Source organism: Spea bombifrons, chromosome 9 (genome assembly GCF_027358695.1).
Source record: "Spea bombifrons isolate aSpeBom1 chromosome 9, aSpeBom1.2.pri, whole genome shotgun sequence".
Lineage (NCBI taxonomy): Eukaryota > Metazoa > Chordata > Amphibia > Anura > Pelobatidae > Spea > Spea bombifrons.
Window position 1 is genome coordinate 19,592,109 of NC_071095.1, and position 13,739 is coordinate 19,605,847.

At 42.5% G+C, this 13,739-nt stretch overlaps 1 protein-coding gene across 6 annotated transcripts in view; it reads left to right on the plus strand.

Annotated features, from left to right (window-relative positions):
* Positions 1 to 13,259, plus strand: part of PCNX1 (pecanex 1) — a 30,425-nt gene extending 17,166 nt beyond the window's left edge. For 3 of the 6 annotated variants that reach the window (XM_053475650.1, XM_053475652.1, XM_053475653.1), the window contains 26 exons: positions 105 to 322; positions 509 to 662; positions 826 to 858; positions 1,184 to 1,355; positions 1,722 to 1,832; positions 2,283 to 2,374; positions 2,509 to 2,618; positions 2,912 to 3,017; positions 3,417 to 3,509; positions 3,816 to 3,966; positions 4,182 to 4,323; positions 4,761 to 4,938; positions 5,110 to 5,218; positions 5,601 to 5,730; positions 6,057 to 6,115; positions 6,237 to 6,452; positions 6,659 to 6,912; positions 7,173 to 7,403; positions 7,717 to 7,817; positions 7,965 to 8,115; positions 8,565 to 8,795; positions 9,031 to 9,305; positions 9,431 to 9,639; positions 10,304 to 10,731; positions 10,960 to 11,100; positions 12,642 to 13,259. In XM_053475650.1, the coding sequence (XP_053331625.1) occupies positions 105 to 322; positions 509 to 662; positions 826 to 858; positions 1,184 to 1,355; positions 1,722 to 1,832; positions 2,283 to 2,374; positions 2,509 to 2,618; positions 2,912 to 3,017; positions 3,417 to 3,509; positions 3,816 to 3,966; positions 4,182 to 4,323; positions 4,761 to 4,938; positions 5,110 to 5,218; positions 5,601 to 5,730; positions 6,057 to 6,115; positions 6,237 to 6,452; positions 6,659 to 6,912; positions 7,173 to 7,403; positions 7,717 to 7,817; positions 7,965 to 8,115; positions 8,565 to 8,795; positions 9,031 to 9,305; positions 9,431 to 9,639; positions 10,304 to 10,731; positions 10,960 to 11,100; positions 12,642 to 12,782 (4,236 nt within the window). In that variant the 3' untranslated portion in view covers positions 12,783 to 13,259. Of the gene's footprint in view, positions 1 to 104; positions 323 to 508; positions 663 to 825; positions 859 to 1,183; positions 1,356 to 1,721; positions 1,833 to 2,282; positions 2,375 to 2,508; positions 2,619 to 2,911; positions 3,018 to 3,416; positions 3,510 to 3,815; positions 3,967 to 4,181; positions 4,324 to 4,760; positions 4,939 to 5,109; positions 5,219 to 5,600; positions 5,731 to 6,056; positions 6,116 to 6,236; positions 6,453 to 6,658; positions 6,913 to 7,172; positions 7,404 to 7,716; positions 7,818 to 7,964; positions 8,116 to 8,564; positions 8,796 to 9,030; positions 9,306 to 9,430; positions 9,640 to 10,274; positions 10,732 to 10,959; positions 11,101 to 12,641 lie in introns of those variants that run through there. The other 3 variants (XM_053475651.1, XM_053475655.1, XM_053475656.1) reach the window with 2 other exon arrangements.
* The last annotated feature ends 480 nt before the right edge of the window (positions 13,260 to 13,739 follow it).

The following is a 13,739-nucleotide window of genomic DNA, read 5'->3' on the forward strand; positions in this document are numbered from 1 at the left end:
CTAAGGCTATGTGTGGCCATCGATGACTTAACGATGGAGATTATTTAGTTAAAGGTACTGGTTGATATGTTGTTGCTTCGGGATGTCCCCTGACCCTCTGTTAGCTCACTCTTCCCCAGATCCGATTAAACCGGCTGCTGACCATAGATACGGACCTGCTGGAGCAGCAGGATATTGACTTGAGCCCCGACCTGCAGGACCAGATGCAACCGCAGGAGCAGGCGGCTCACAAAGTAAAACACTACTACCGTTTGTGGATCCTGCCCCAGCTGTGGGTCGGCATCAACTTCGACAGGCTTACACTCTTGGCCTTGTTCGACAGGTAAGGGTAACGCGTCGTTTCGGAAGATCCGCCACCTTAATTTCTAATAAGACTTGATGAATGACGTAGGTTTCTGAGGTTCTTCATATTTAAAGGTGCCCCCTCCTTTACACCCCATTTGTCTGGTTTGGTGGATGTCACATGTGAATCTCTTGCCTTCAAAACATCTCTCCCATCTTGTTACAGGAACCGAGAGGTCCTTGAAAACGTGTTGGCAGTCATCCTTGCAATTCTGGTTGCCTTTTTGGGCTCTGTTCTTCTCATAGAAGGCTTCTTCAAAGATATCTGGGTCTTCCAGTTTTGTCTTGTTATAGCCAGCTGTCAGTACTCTCTCCTTAAGGTAAGCGATACCCTTTCTGCCGTGTCTGAGCATTTTTAAGGAGCTACTTTGCTGACTTTTGGGATTGTTTTACGTGCCAACCGTGTTAATATGTTCCTTGCTACCAGGGTGCATGGAAGCTCCTATATACAATACAAATTATCCTTTTCTATGTCTTTTTCAGAGTGTTCAGCCAGATTCTTCTTCCCCTAGACATGTAAGTGACGTGAAAATGACTTTGATATCTAGCCGTACATTTGAAAATGTCATAGACTGCATGAAAAGCGAGCTTTAGCTCTTTGTCTGTTGGCTTTCTCTCTATGCGCGTATCATCGAGCCGTCACTCGGTGGGCTAAATCTGTTCTAATGCAGACTTTCCCCATCGGTGCGTGCTTTCCGTAGATCTCCCGCGGTCTCGGGTGGATAGAAGGGACACTGCCGCCATTTAACGCGCATGATGGTTTATTGTCCTCTATGCAACGCCTGACCGGGCGTCCTTGCCCTACAGATACTCGACCAAGCCTTTTCCCCCCTCTTTGCAGGGCCATAACCGCATCATAGCCTATAGTAGGCCTGTTTACTTCTGTGCCTGTTGTGGCCTTATTTGGTTACTGGATTATGGAAGCAAAAACCTGACGACAACCAAATACAAGTTATATGGAATGGCCTTCACCAACCCTCTGCTCCTCATCTCAGCCAGGGATTTAGTCATCGGTGAGTATTTATCAATACAGCGATCGCCCTGCCGTATCACTGGGGTAGCCCCGGCTATCGCCCTGGGTCCTTACAATATGTATGTTTATAGAGGAATATGTATAATTTATATATTTTATAATGGTATGTGTTACCATTATAGAATATGATTTAGTATTTAGTGACCTAAACTGAAAACATGCATAATGTGCTAAAGAAAAATCGAATTAACCGCTTGTTCATGTTAAAAATGAGCTTAGTCTATTAAATAGTTTCCTATTAGATTAGAATGCAAGGCTTAATGTCACTTTACAATGTAATTTCTTTGTCATTAAAGTGAAGTAATTGCCATGGCGATAATTCTGTTTTGTGTTGCTCTCTTCCCAGTGTTCACGCTTTGTTTCCCAGTCGTGTTTTTTATCGGTCTTCTGCCTCAGGTGAACACGTTCGTCATGTACCTGTGTGAACAAGTGGATATACACGTGTTTGGTGGAAATGGTGAGCGCCACTCACCCCCCCCCCCAATAGCTTTCGAGGTTGAGATAAAACCAGGTTTTCTTCAGTGCTGAATTATATTGCTGTATACAGCCCCGGATTTAATGCTCACAGATAAATATTCCTTCCCCCTTTGAGAGACTTGTAATTAAATTCCATACATTCGTTGTTGTATCAACAGAGTCCCCCACCCCAAATATATTGGGGTCTACATACGATCTTATTTTAGCTCTTTACGTATGTGATCTTTGTTTGCTTCACATGTCGGCTAGGTTAACTCTTCATGATCTGCTTCCCGGCCGTTGTGTTCTTAGATTTATTTTTAAGTCCTGTTGGAACGTCTGAGGTTTCCAGTTTAGGATTTGAGGAATGTGACAAACGGCTTTATCTGCAATTAAAAAAAATCCAGTTGAAAACCAAAGTCAGAATTTACCATTTCTTTTCTCTCCGCAGCCACCACCAGTTTGCTTGCAGCACTTTACAGCTTTATCCGCAGCGTCGTGGCTGTCGCTTTGCTTTATGGACTGTGTTACGGTGCCCTTAAGGTGAGCGAATACTAGAAGTATATTGCGTTTCCATGTGAAATCGGAGTAATAACGATACCATTACTTCTCATCGCTCTAATAATATTGTGGCCGGAGTAGAAGGTTTCTCTTAATTTTGATTGCTTGTTTTGCAGGATCCTTGGGACGCCCAGCACATTCCCGTATTATTCTCTATTTTCTGTGGTGTGTTAGTGGCGGTTTCCTACCATCTCAGCCGACAGAGTAGCGATCCCTCTGTCCTCATGTAAGTTAAACTCCTGTTACAGCAAGAGGCATTTCATTTTCTATGTTAGTTTTTTAAAGTGACATTTACTTTTTAGCCTTCAGAAAACGATTAGGTAAACATTCATTCATTCATTCATTCATTCATTTGTTCATTCTCACACTTCATTTTAGCCTGGCAGTGTCCACACAGGGATTTCATTCACACTAGGCTGTAAACACTATATATTGGTGTATTTGTATATAAACTCGGATTGTTTAGGAGTTTCTATACCAAATGATCACTTGTATGTTTTATATAATATTTGATTTCAGCTCATTGGTACAGTCAAAGATTTTTCCAAACAATGAAGATAAAAATCCAGAGGATCCGCTATCGGAAGTGAAGGATCCTCTTCCAGAGAAACTGAGAAATTCTGTTGTAAGTCTTTTATATGAGCTCTGCGGCATGGCTGGGAAATCTTAAAACCGACCTCCATTAGCTCTGAAATCAAGTGGACTGGGTTACTTTTACGCTAATCTTGCATTAGATTTTACTATATTCACCCTCCTTTTTGTTTCAATTACTAATACTACTCCCTTAGATTGTAAGCTCACGAGTGGAGCCCTCAAGAACCCACCATTCCTGTAAAAGTGCCAAAAGGCTGGATGGCAAGCTTACGGGGCAGGGTTCTCAACCCCTGATGTATCTGCATGTATGAATAAATATGCATGTATGTGTTAACTGCCTTTGTGCAGCGCTGCATCATTTAGCACATAATAAGATAATATCACAGGTCTAGTTGCTCGCGATGTGAATATGTATCTTTGTGTCCCATAGAATGAACGGCTTCAGTCTGACCTGGTGGTCTGCATAGTAATCGCAGTGCTGTACTTTGCCATCCATGTCAGCACCGTGTTTACAGCATTACAGGTAAATTCTTTCTTTGTGGCTAATATAATGTACTTATTATTGTAACTGCTTTACTTGTGTGAAATCGGGTATCCAATCGGCTCCCAAGTCTGAGCCGTAAATATGAAATAGATCAGAAATCCAGCACTGACGGGGTTACTGTTGTAAATGACTATTTTATCTGGAAATGGCTGATTTTTAATGGAATGTCTTCATAGGCGTACAGAGGCCCTTTATCGCTCCCTGTGTTCCGATGGCATTTATCTGAATTCTTGTATTTACTGTGAACCTTTTTATATAAAAAAAATTTTCTCCCTCTTTTTCCAGCCGGTTCTTAGTTACGTACTGTATGCACTTGTTGGTTCGGTTGGATTATTAACGCATTATATCCTGCCGCAAGTACGCAAGCAACTTCCTTGGCACTGCTTCTCTCACCCGCTGCTAAAAACTAAAGAATATTATCAGTTCGAAGTCCGAAGTAAGTGCTTCGTATGTCCTGCGAAATTCTTTTATGGAGTAAAGCGGGAGCGTTATTTAGTTCTGGGTTACAGGTGATAATGGTCTGTAATGCAAGTTATAATTCTGTGTACAGAATGAAAATTGGGATATAAGGTGCATCCAGTTCATCTCTTAGGGGGTCACATTGTGTAATTGGAGGGGCTGGTAGTAAACATTCAATCTTTCTTTTTGAAGATGCTGCTCACATGATGTGGTTTGAAAAGGCTCATGTCTGGCTGCTGTTTGTGGAAAAGAATATCATCTACCCATTGATCGTTCTCAATGAGCTCAGCAATGGTGCGAAGGACATAGCCAGCCCTAAAAAGCTGAATGCAGAGTGAGTTTCTGTCTCCTACCGACTTGCAAACATAGATCGCGTTCTGCACCCGTTTAAAGCCACGACGGTCCTGGCAATCCTGTCAATTGTCGCTAACTGGATGTTTGTGCATGACGTGCCCGGACCGTCAATTATCAAGGGGTAAAATTAATACGTTTGTATGTGTACCCCTTTTGTTATTTACTACTGCTCAATAGCAGAAGCTGGTCTTTAGGATCGGAGCATTTAGGACAGGAATCCAATTAATAATATGCTGGTTTTAGCCACAGATAAATATTCTTGCATGATTTAGTTATGCTTAACACGATAGTATAGTTAATACACATTCCTCTTGTTTTATTGTTGGCCCGTAAAGATTTAGACAAACTAAACGAGCGGTTCTTTTTATTATCACTGACCTTGTTAAGTGAGACGGATCTGTTCCATTTTGTCCACAGGATTGGTGCGTTACTGATCACTATTGCTGGGATGAAGCTGCTCAGGTCCTCTTACAGCAGCCCCACGTGCCAGTATGCCACGGTCATCTTCACCGTCCTCTTCTTTACGTTTGATTACAAAGACTGCTCCGAAAAACTGCTGCTAGATCTGTTCTTTATGTCTATCCTCTTCAGCAAGGTAGATCTTCATCGTGCGTTACCATGTTTAGGTGTTGGGTGTTCACTTGGCACAGTCATGTAGCTACATCATGGCATAGAATAGGACCGCATGTCTTTTAGTAGTGCATTTCCTAGCAGAAGGCTAGTGAATTCGCGTTTATTCACTTGTTTTAATGGTCTTGTGTTTCAGCTGTGGGAACTGTTCTACAAGCTGCGGTTTGTCTACACCTACATCGCTCCTTGGCAGATCACCTGGGGATCAGCGTTCCATGCCTTTGCCCAACCTTTTGCTGTACCTCGTATCCATTATGCAGATAAAGCCAATAAATTTGTGTGTGTGTGCATAGTCGGTGACACGAATCGGGCACAGTCCGTGATAAATCATACTAGCGTATATTCATAACATCTATATCAACAGCAATAGAATAGGCCCTTTGAGCAATGGTTCTCAACCTTTATTGCCACCGGCAGCCTTCTCACCATATGTCAGAATGCCAATCCCCCTTTCCAAGACTAAAAAGTGGCATTCAAATGAAAACAATGCATGAAAATACCCAGAACGCTAGCAATCTGTAGCCCATACCCTGTCGCGACTCATTGATCTGCGATGCATCTAACCCCAGCTTTGCGGTTGCCTGCTTTGTCACAAAGCAAGTTTGTTCCCTTAACTCGGTCCTTCAGATTCTGCAATGTTGTTTGTCCAGGCCATTGTGTCCGCTTTATTCTCTACTCCCCTCAATCCGTTCCTCGGAAGTGCAATATTCATCACGTCGTATGTACGGCCCGTCAAGTTCTGGGAAAGAGACTACAAGTAAGTGCCGCGGGATCACCGACAGTCTCACGATTCCAGTAGAACCTCCTTTAATAGTAGAAGACAATAGAACGAGTACATTTTTAGCGATTTTTTTTTTTTTTTTTTTTTTTTTAAATTTTTTAGACAATTGTAGTAATTACTCTAAACGGAGATAATGTTTGGACCTTCGCCTGGACGTTGGCACCTCTGTTCTGCAGTATCTGTAGCCCTGGTTTTTAGCTGCTATTTGTGGATATTACATAAAACCATGGATGCCTTGTTGCTGTTGTTTTTTTTGTATTCTTTCAGGATTTTACAATTTTTTTTATTTTTCTTCATTGCAGTACAAAGCGTGTGGATCATTCCAACACAAGACTTGCCTCTCAACTTGACCGAAATCCAGGTTTGTTTATTGTTGAAGTCTCTGATTATCTGAAAATCTCCCCGTCAATGAGCGGTAAAGAGTGGGATTTTGTGTTAATTCAGACAAAATATTTAAATTTATTTTATTTTTTTACCCCCAGGATCCGATGACAACAACCTAAATTCTATATTTTACGAGCACCTGACACGCTCCTTGCAGCACAGCCTGTGCGGAGATCTTTTGCTCGGCCGCTGGGGAAATTACAATACCGGAGACTGCTTCATCCTGGCCTCGGACTATCTGAACGCCTTGGTTCACCTCATCGAGATCGGCAATGGGCTTGTCACCTTTCAGCTGAGGGGCCTGGAGTTCAGAGGTTAGCGTACGCGACAATTGGGTTTATAGATTGAACTTGGCCCTCGGCGTCCTTAAAACATCCTACAGAGAAAAACTAGGATGATGATTAGGGAAAGGTTGCTGCTCCTATAGTATACATACATAATATAAATATGTGAATGTATTCTTTATGCCCTTGAGACCTAAGTAAGTTTGCTTCATCTGTTTCATCTCCTTGTGTCCAAGGAACCTATTGCCAGCAGCGTGAAGTGGAGGCGATCACTGAAGGCGTAGAAGAAGATGAAGGCTTCTGTTGCTGCGAGCCTGGGCATATCCCTCACATGCTGTCGTTTAACGCTGCTTTCGGCCAGCGCTGGCTGGCGTGGGAAGTCCTCGTTACGAAGTACGTGCTGGAGGGTTACAGCATCACAGATAACAGCGCCGCGTCTATGCTCCAAGTGTTCGACCTCCGGCGAATCCTCACCACTTACTACGTAAAGGTATAAAGCTGCCGCGTTCTTTGCCTCCTAGTCGCTGTATTATTTACTCTGCAATCTGTAATTCGCAAACTCCAGAACTTCGCCCCCTTTGCGGCTTGGCCTGGAGTTTAGTCATTAATCTGAAATTTGGGTGTAATTTCGATGACAAAAATTAAACGCCGATTGTAAAGATGAGATTTCAACTGTAGCTAACTGAATTCCGTTCAATTGTAAGCGTCCGGGGCCAAGTTCTGTGCTGACCACCACTGTTCTTGTTTTAGGGCATTATCTACTACGTGACCACATCTGCGAAGCTAGAGGAGTGGCTGGCAAATGAAACTATGCAGGAAGGCCTCCGGCCATGCTCTGACCACTGCTACGTGGATGTAGACCCTACCTTTAACCCAAATATCGATGAAGACTATGACCTTCGCTTGGCTGGGATTTCCCGGGAGAGCTTTTGCGCCAGTTACCTTAACTGGATCAAGTATTGCTCTTCCCGGCGAGAGAAGGTGAGATAAAAACGTTCCCGCGCTATACAAGCGTCTGAAGATCTGACTCCGCGTCTCAGCAGGACTGTAATAACGAACCCAATAGAAACTGGGAGATTTGATCATCGTCGAATGACTTATTTCAGGCAATAAGTTCATGTCTATTGGCAGGAAAAGAAATAGATTGAGCGAGTAGAATTCTCCGCCTGTGTTTAATGAGCTATAGTTTAAGAATATTAGGTTTCGTGGCCGTCTACTCACAATGTTTAGACCAAATCATCCGTTCTTTTGTTTCCAAATAAAAATGCCATTTTTTTCTTTTTCTGTTATTAAGGCCATTGACGCGGAGAAGGATTCCCCCTTGGTGACGCTCTGCTACGGTCTCTGCATTCTCGGGAGGAGAGCCCTGGGAACTGCTTCTCATCACATGTCCAGGTCGGTAACATTTATCATCAGAGCAAAAGAATAGATTTCAAAACTCCATTTAAAGAATTCACCTACATTTAATTCTGTAATTCCTGTGGGCATTATGGGATGTTATGGCGTTTTTAACATATTATAGATAATCTCCCTATTTCGCAGTAATCTGGAGTCCTTCCTGTACGGTCTGCATGCCTTGTTTAAAGGGGATTTCCGAATCTCCTCCATCCGCGATGAATGGATCTTTGCCGACATGGAGTTATTGAGAAAAGTGGTTGTCCCCGGCATCCGAATGTCTCTAAAACTTCATCAGGTATTGTGCTTCTCCTCCCGGCATCCCGTTTACTTAGTTATTATGTGTTATATGACAACGGATATGAATCGCTGCCTGGGATCTCTCGTAGCTTGGCCGCTGACAGTTCTTGTGACCACTGTAACTGGGGCAAGCCTTTATGGAAGTACCTTACCATAACCTAACCATCCATGATATGTGTACAGTTTGACTCCTGCAAATGGCATGTTTTATACAGTCATGCCAGAATTACTTAACTTGCTCTTTGACTTTAATTTGACTCTCTTTTTTTGTATAAAAGAGTATTTTCTGACTTTTATGGCAAATATGTGGAGGAAACAATGGTGTTTTGTGCTCCGAACAAAGGGCCAGATGGGTATTTCATGAACATGAACTGTGCGCTTCACACCAATGTGTTCTTATTTAGGCAAAACCCTACGCGCTCTTAATTCAGTTTTTCTGTTATGCAGGACCACTTCACATCTCCCGATGAGTACGAAGACCCTGCCGTCTTGTACGAAGCCATCATGTCCCACGAGCAGAATCTAGTGATTGCACACGAAGGCGACCCGGCATGGAGGAGCGCCGTCCTTTCCAACTCTGCCTCGCTGCTTGCTTTACGCCACGTCATGGATGACGGAACCAACGAGTACAAGATCATCATGTTAAATAAACGCTATCTGAGTTTCAGAGTTATTAAGGTGAGGAGCGGCCTTTTTATTAGCTTTGTATTTAACTAGCCGGAATGGCAGGCAAGCAAGCAAGGGGAACCTTGAAGAAAGGCAAAATAATCTTTGAAGATCTATTCCTTATAGTGGCTAATATTCCTTGTTATGGCTTTTCGTGTTTCTAGTAATCATTGCACTGGTGCGTTTCCAGTGTCTCTGGGTTTATGTCATTCTCTGAATCTCCGTTTTAATCCCGCTTCTCTGGCAGGTGAATAAGGAGTGCGTGCGCGGGTTGTGGGCAGGCCAGCAACAAGAACTGGTTTTCCTTCGCAACAGAAACCCGGAGAGAGGAAGCATCCAAAATGCTAAGCAGGCCCTCAGGAATATGATCAACTCCTCGTGTGACCAGCCGATCGGCTACCCAATCTATGTGTCCCCGCTGACCACATCCTATTCCGACACCCACGACCAGCTCAAGGAGATTCAAGGGGGGGCAATAAGTTTGGCAAATATCAGGAACTTCATTGTGTCTACGTGGCACAGGTAAGGGTGTGCAAAGAGGTTTATAGTCCTTTAGGCCAATCGTATAGACTGTTGACCAATGCACAGTGTTCCACTTTGACTTGGTTCCGCTAATTTTAGATTGCGCAATCTTCTTGACTTTTCAGGTTGAGGAAAGGTTGCGGCGCTGGATGTAATAGTGGCGGAAACATTGAAGACTCTGATGCTGGAGGCGGGACCTCCATAAACAGCAACAACCCACCCAACGCAAATGATGCCCCGAGCAGTGCGTCACAAGGGGGTGTCCCGGGTGGGACAGGCCATGTCCACGCGTCGCGGCTCCAGCCACCTGGACTGCCTCACCCAGCAACACTAGGTGAGGTTGGATGTTTTCCCAGGAATAGATTGTCCTTCTGTCTCTCTAGGAACCTTTCACAAACCAATCTGCAAAATGTTTCCTATTTCAGGCTTCCATTTGGAGTTAACAATAAATAAACTTTTTTTCTTCCTCCTTTCATGCATTGCTGAAATTAGCAAATTGAATATATAATTAATGACGTCTTTAATCAGTTTATTAAAATACATATAGTAGGATTGCACTGGAGTTTGCGCTCGGTTTAAATTTTAAAAAAAAAATAAAAAAAATTCTACAATGTTTGCGAAGTGGTCTTACCCTTATGGCAACTAGTGGTATGGTCCAATCAGTAGGAACATTCAATTCATTGTGTCGAGAAGCAAACTTTTCATACTTGCATGCGCAGGAATGGAGTTCTTTCCAGTATATCTCCTGCCCCAATAGCTCTATGTGGCTCCGAATTAATTTGAGAGATTAGGCAGTCTAGTTTTTGCTCAACAAATATCTGCGATCAAGATCATAGCGTCATGTTGGTCTTATGATAGATTTTAGATTTGTTAGAGATGCAAAGAAACTGTAAGTGTAATGTCGCATTGTGGAAGAACAGCACAGATGTCCATTGTGTATCTGATGGATTTGTTCTCTCTCCCCTGCAGCTTCACCAAAATGTGAATTTCTTTTCCAGGAACCAGCCACAGTTCCCACTCCATGCAGTCAAGCCTCGTCCGACATTCCCCTGCTCGCGGCTCAGTAGCCAGTCATTCGTCTTACTGCTACAACAGCCGCCACTCGTCGCTCCGGACCTCTACCACGGGATTTGTGCCTTGTCGGCGCTCTTCTACTAGCCAGATATCTCTTCGAAACCTCCCCACATCCATTCAGTCCCGTTTGTCCATGGTGAACCAAACCGACCCGACCGGCCAGTCGGTCGTGGTTGGCCTTCCTTCCTCCAGCAGCTCGAGCCAGAGCATCCCTGCGTGCAAGAGACACACCTTGGTAGGGTTTTTGGGAACAGAAGCGGGAAATAGCCTCATCGAAACACAATCCTGCGGCAGTTCAAGTCCAGCAACCCATTCAAGAGCCAAAAAGGAAGACGTTGTATATAGAGTCCAGGTTAGACGTGCTAAACCTTACCATGTAAACGATCCCGTGTTGTAATAAAACATGCCAACTTGTACCATTTCTCAATAAAAGGAATCCGTACGAACGAGTTGGCCTTTTCTTGGCGGTGCGCTGCGGGGTATTAAGTATTAGAGAATCGTCTTGTTGTATTATTCTTACGCCCGTTATAATGTTCCTCTCACACTTTGTATGTAAATCGTTCTCTGCTTGGCATCTTAGATTGTGGATCCGAGCCAGGTGCTTGAAGGAGTCAATATATCCAAACGGAAAGAGCTGCAGTGGCCAGATGAGCTCGTGCGGCTAAAAGCTGGGAAAAACAGCTGGAAGGACTGGAGCCCTCAGGAAGGCATGGAAGGCCATGTAGGTTTGGCTGGTTACCATTAATATCCCCGAGGGGAGGCATCGCCATGCTTGTCTTAACTACAGGCAGTAATAGATAGCTGAAAGAATCACAAACCTGGGAGGGTTTTTTTTTTAATAATAAAGTTGTATTTTTTGGCTTTTTTTTTTGTTTGTTTCAAAACTGTTAATATTTATATTCTAATATATATTCCAATGCACTGTTGCTTTAATAAACAAGGGATTATTATCCTATCAGACCTATTAGAATTATTGCTCTAATGATATCGTTTGCGATACTCCAGCCGCTCGGCCCTTGATATCAACGAACCGATGATCCACACGTTGCATGTGTAATGACCTATATGGGATAGGCCGATAACCTGTGGACTACATGCTGGAGATCCCTGCTTCGTTGTCACGCGTTTCGCACGAAATCGCACAATTTATGCCATGAATAGTGTCAAATAGAAATATTTACCCACAATTACTGGTGCCATTTTTATGTATCTTTTTATTTTTATTATTAAAAACACTCTGATCTTCTGTAGGGGGTTTAGTATAATTTTCTAGGAACTTTTTTGTCCTTTTCTTTCTTCAATATATATATATATATATATATAATATGCTCTGGCTCAAAAGTTTGGGGTCACTTAGACTTTTCCTTCTTTTTGAAAGAAAAGCAGTGTCCATTAAAATAACACACAAATGGATCGGAAATCCAGTGCAGACGGGGTTAATGCTATAAATGACTATTGTAATAAAATCTCTTCATTGGCGTACAGAGGCCCTTTATCACCCCTGTGTTCCGACGGCCCTTTATCACTCCCATCACTCCTGTGTTCCGACGGCACTTTATCACTCCCATCACTCCTGTGTTCCGACGGCCCTTTATCGCTCCTGTGTTCCGAGGGCCTTTTATCGCTCCTGTGTTCCGACAGCCTTTTATCCCTCCCATCACTCCTGTGTTCCGACGGCCCTTTATCCCTCCCATCACTCCTGTGTTCCGACGGCCCTTTATCCCTCCCATCACTCCTGTGTTCCGACGGCCCTTTATCCCTCCCATCACTCCTGTGTTCCGACGGCCCTTTATCCCTCCCATCACTCCTGTGTTCCGACGGCCCTTTATCTCTCCCATCACTCCTGTGTTCCGACGGCCCTTTATCTCTCCCATCACTCCTGTGCTCAAATGGCCCTTAATCCCTCCCATCACTCCTGTGTTCCGACGGCCCTTTATCACTCCCATCACTCCTGTGCTCCAATGGCACGTTGTGTTCTCTGATCCAAGTTTAAGTTTAAAAGGCTAATTGTTAGAAACCTTTCTGCAATTATGTTTCAACCGGAAATGTTGTTTTACCATGAAAACAGCGACGTTGACCCCAAACACTTGAACGGTAGTATATATATATATATATATATAATTTAACTTATTCTTGTAATAAAACTGTATGAAACTTGACCTGTGTGTTTTCTAATGCAATACTTTTTTTCTTTGATCTTTCCCCTTTCTCTCTTTTTTTTATTTATTTTTATTTTTTTTGCACCTTGTTTTGGCCTTACAGGTAATTCACCGCTGGGTGCCTTGCAGCAGAGACCCTTGTAATAGGTCCCACATTGACAAAACAATCCTGCTGATTAAGATTGAGGACAAATATGTTGCTGTGGTAGAAACTGGCGTGCTAGAACTCGGTGCAGAGGTTTGAGGCTGCCATTCAGTCATCTTTTCAAGGAGAAAACTGAACTTATACCCTGTTTTTTTTTTTTTTTTTTTTTTTTTTTAATGTTTTTGGAGAGTTCAAGACGGACGGGGCTTTGATGAAGCTCGCTTTAGCGAAATCTTTTTTTGGGAGTCAGGAGGATGCGTAACACGCTGCAAAACATCGTGTTTCGCTCACAATTCTAGGAATAAAAGGTTTCAAAGAAAATAAACTTTACGCATTATATGTTTTAGAAGGAAAAAAAAAACAAATATATTGCTATGCATTTCATATGCTTTAAGTCAAAAACATATTGTACTTTCTCAGTTCAAAATATGGTCTTCATATTTTTTTCTAATTTATTTGCCAAAAAAAATTGCCATGTTACTTCACTTCTAGCATGTCGTGTTGTTTTCCTGATGTACAGTTATTTTTATCCTTTTATTTTTCCTTTTCTGAGAACAGTAAATGTTTTATAAACAGCGGGTGGCTGCAAACGTGGTAGATTTTAGTTTTTTCTTTTTCTATGGCAAAATTCTTTGAGGAAACTGCACTAAATATAATTTTTTTTTTTCTACAACAATGCACTAAAAAAAAAGTCTGATATTGGACAGAGCGATTATTTATGAATCTATATAAATATATATATATCTATGTATACAGAAAATACCGTAATTTAAATTGCTTTTATTATAAATTTTTTTATTTTTTTTTTTTCGTCCCTATTATCCTAACAAACCATTTTCTGTAAAAGGCTGCTGTGCCAATGGTATGTTTCAGGGTGTACAGATGGAGATGCATGCAGTGTCCTGGAAACTTTATTTAAAAAAAACAAAAAACACTAAGAGAATGAAAAAAAAAAAGTAAAATAATCCAGCATATTTGCAGCGGGTGAAACCATAAACCCAAAAAGTAACATTTTAACGGCAAACATATCCTTGCCCCCTGCGGCATAAATATACT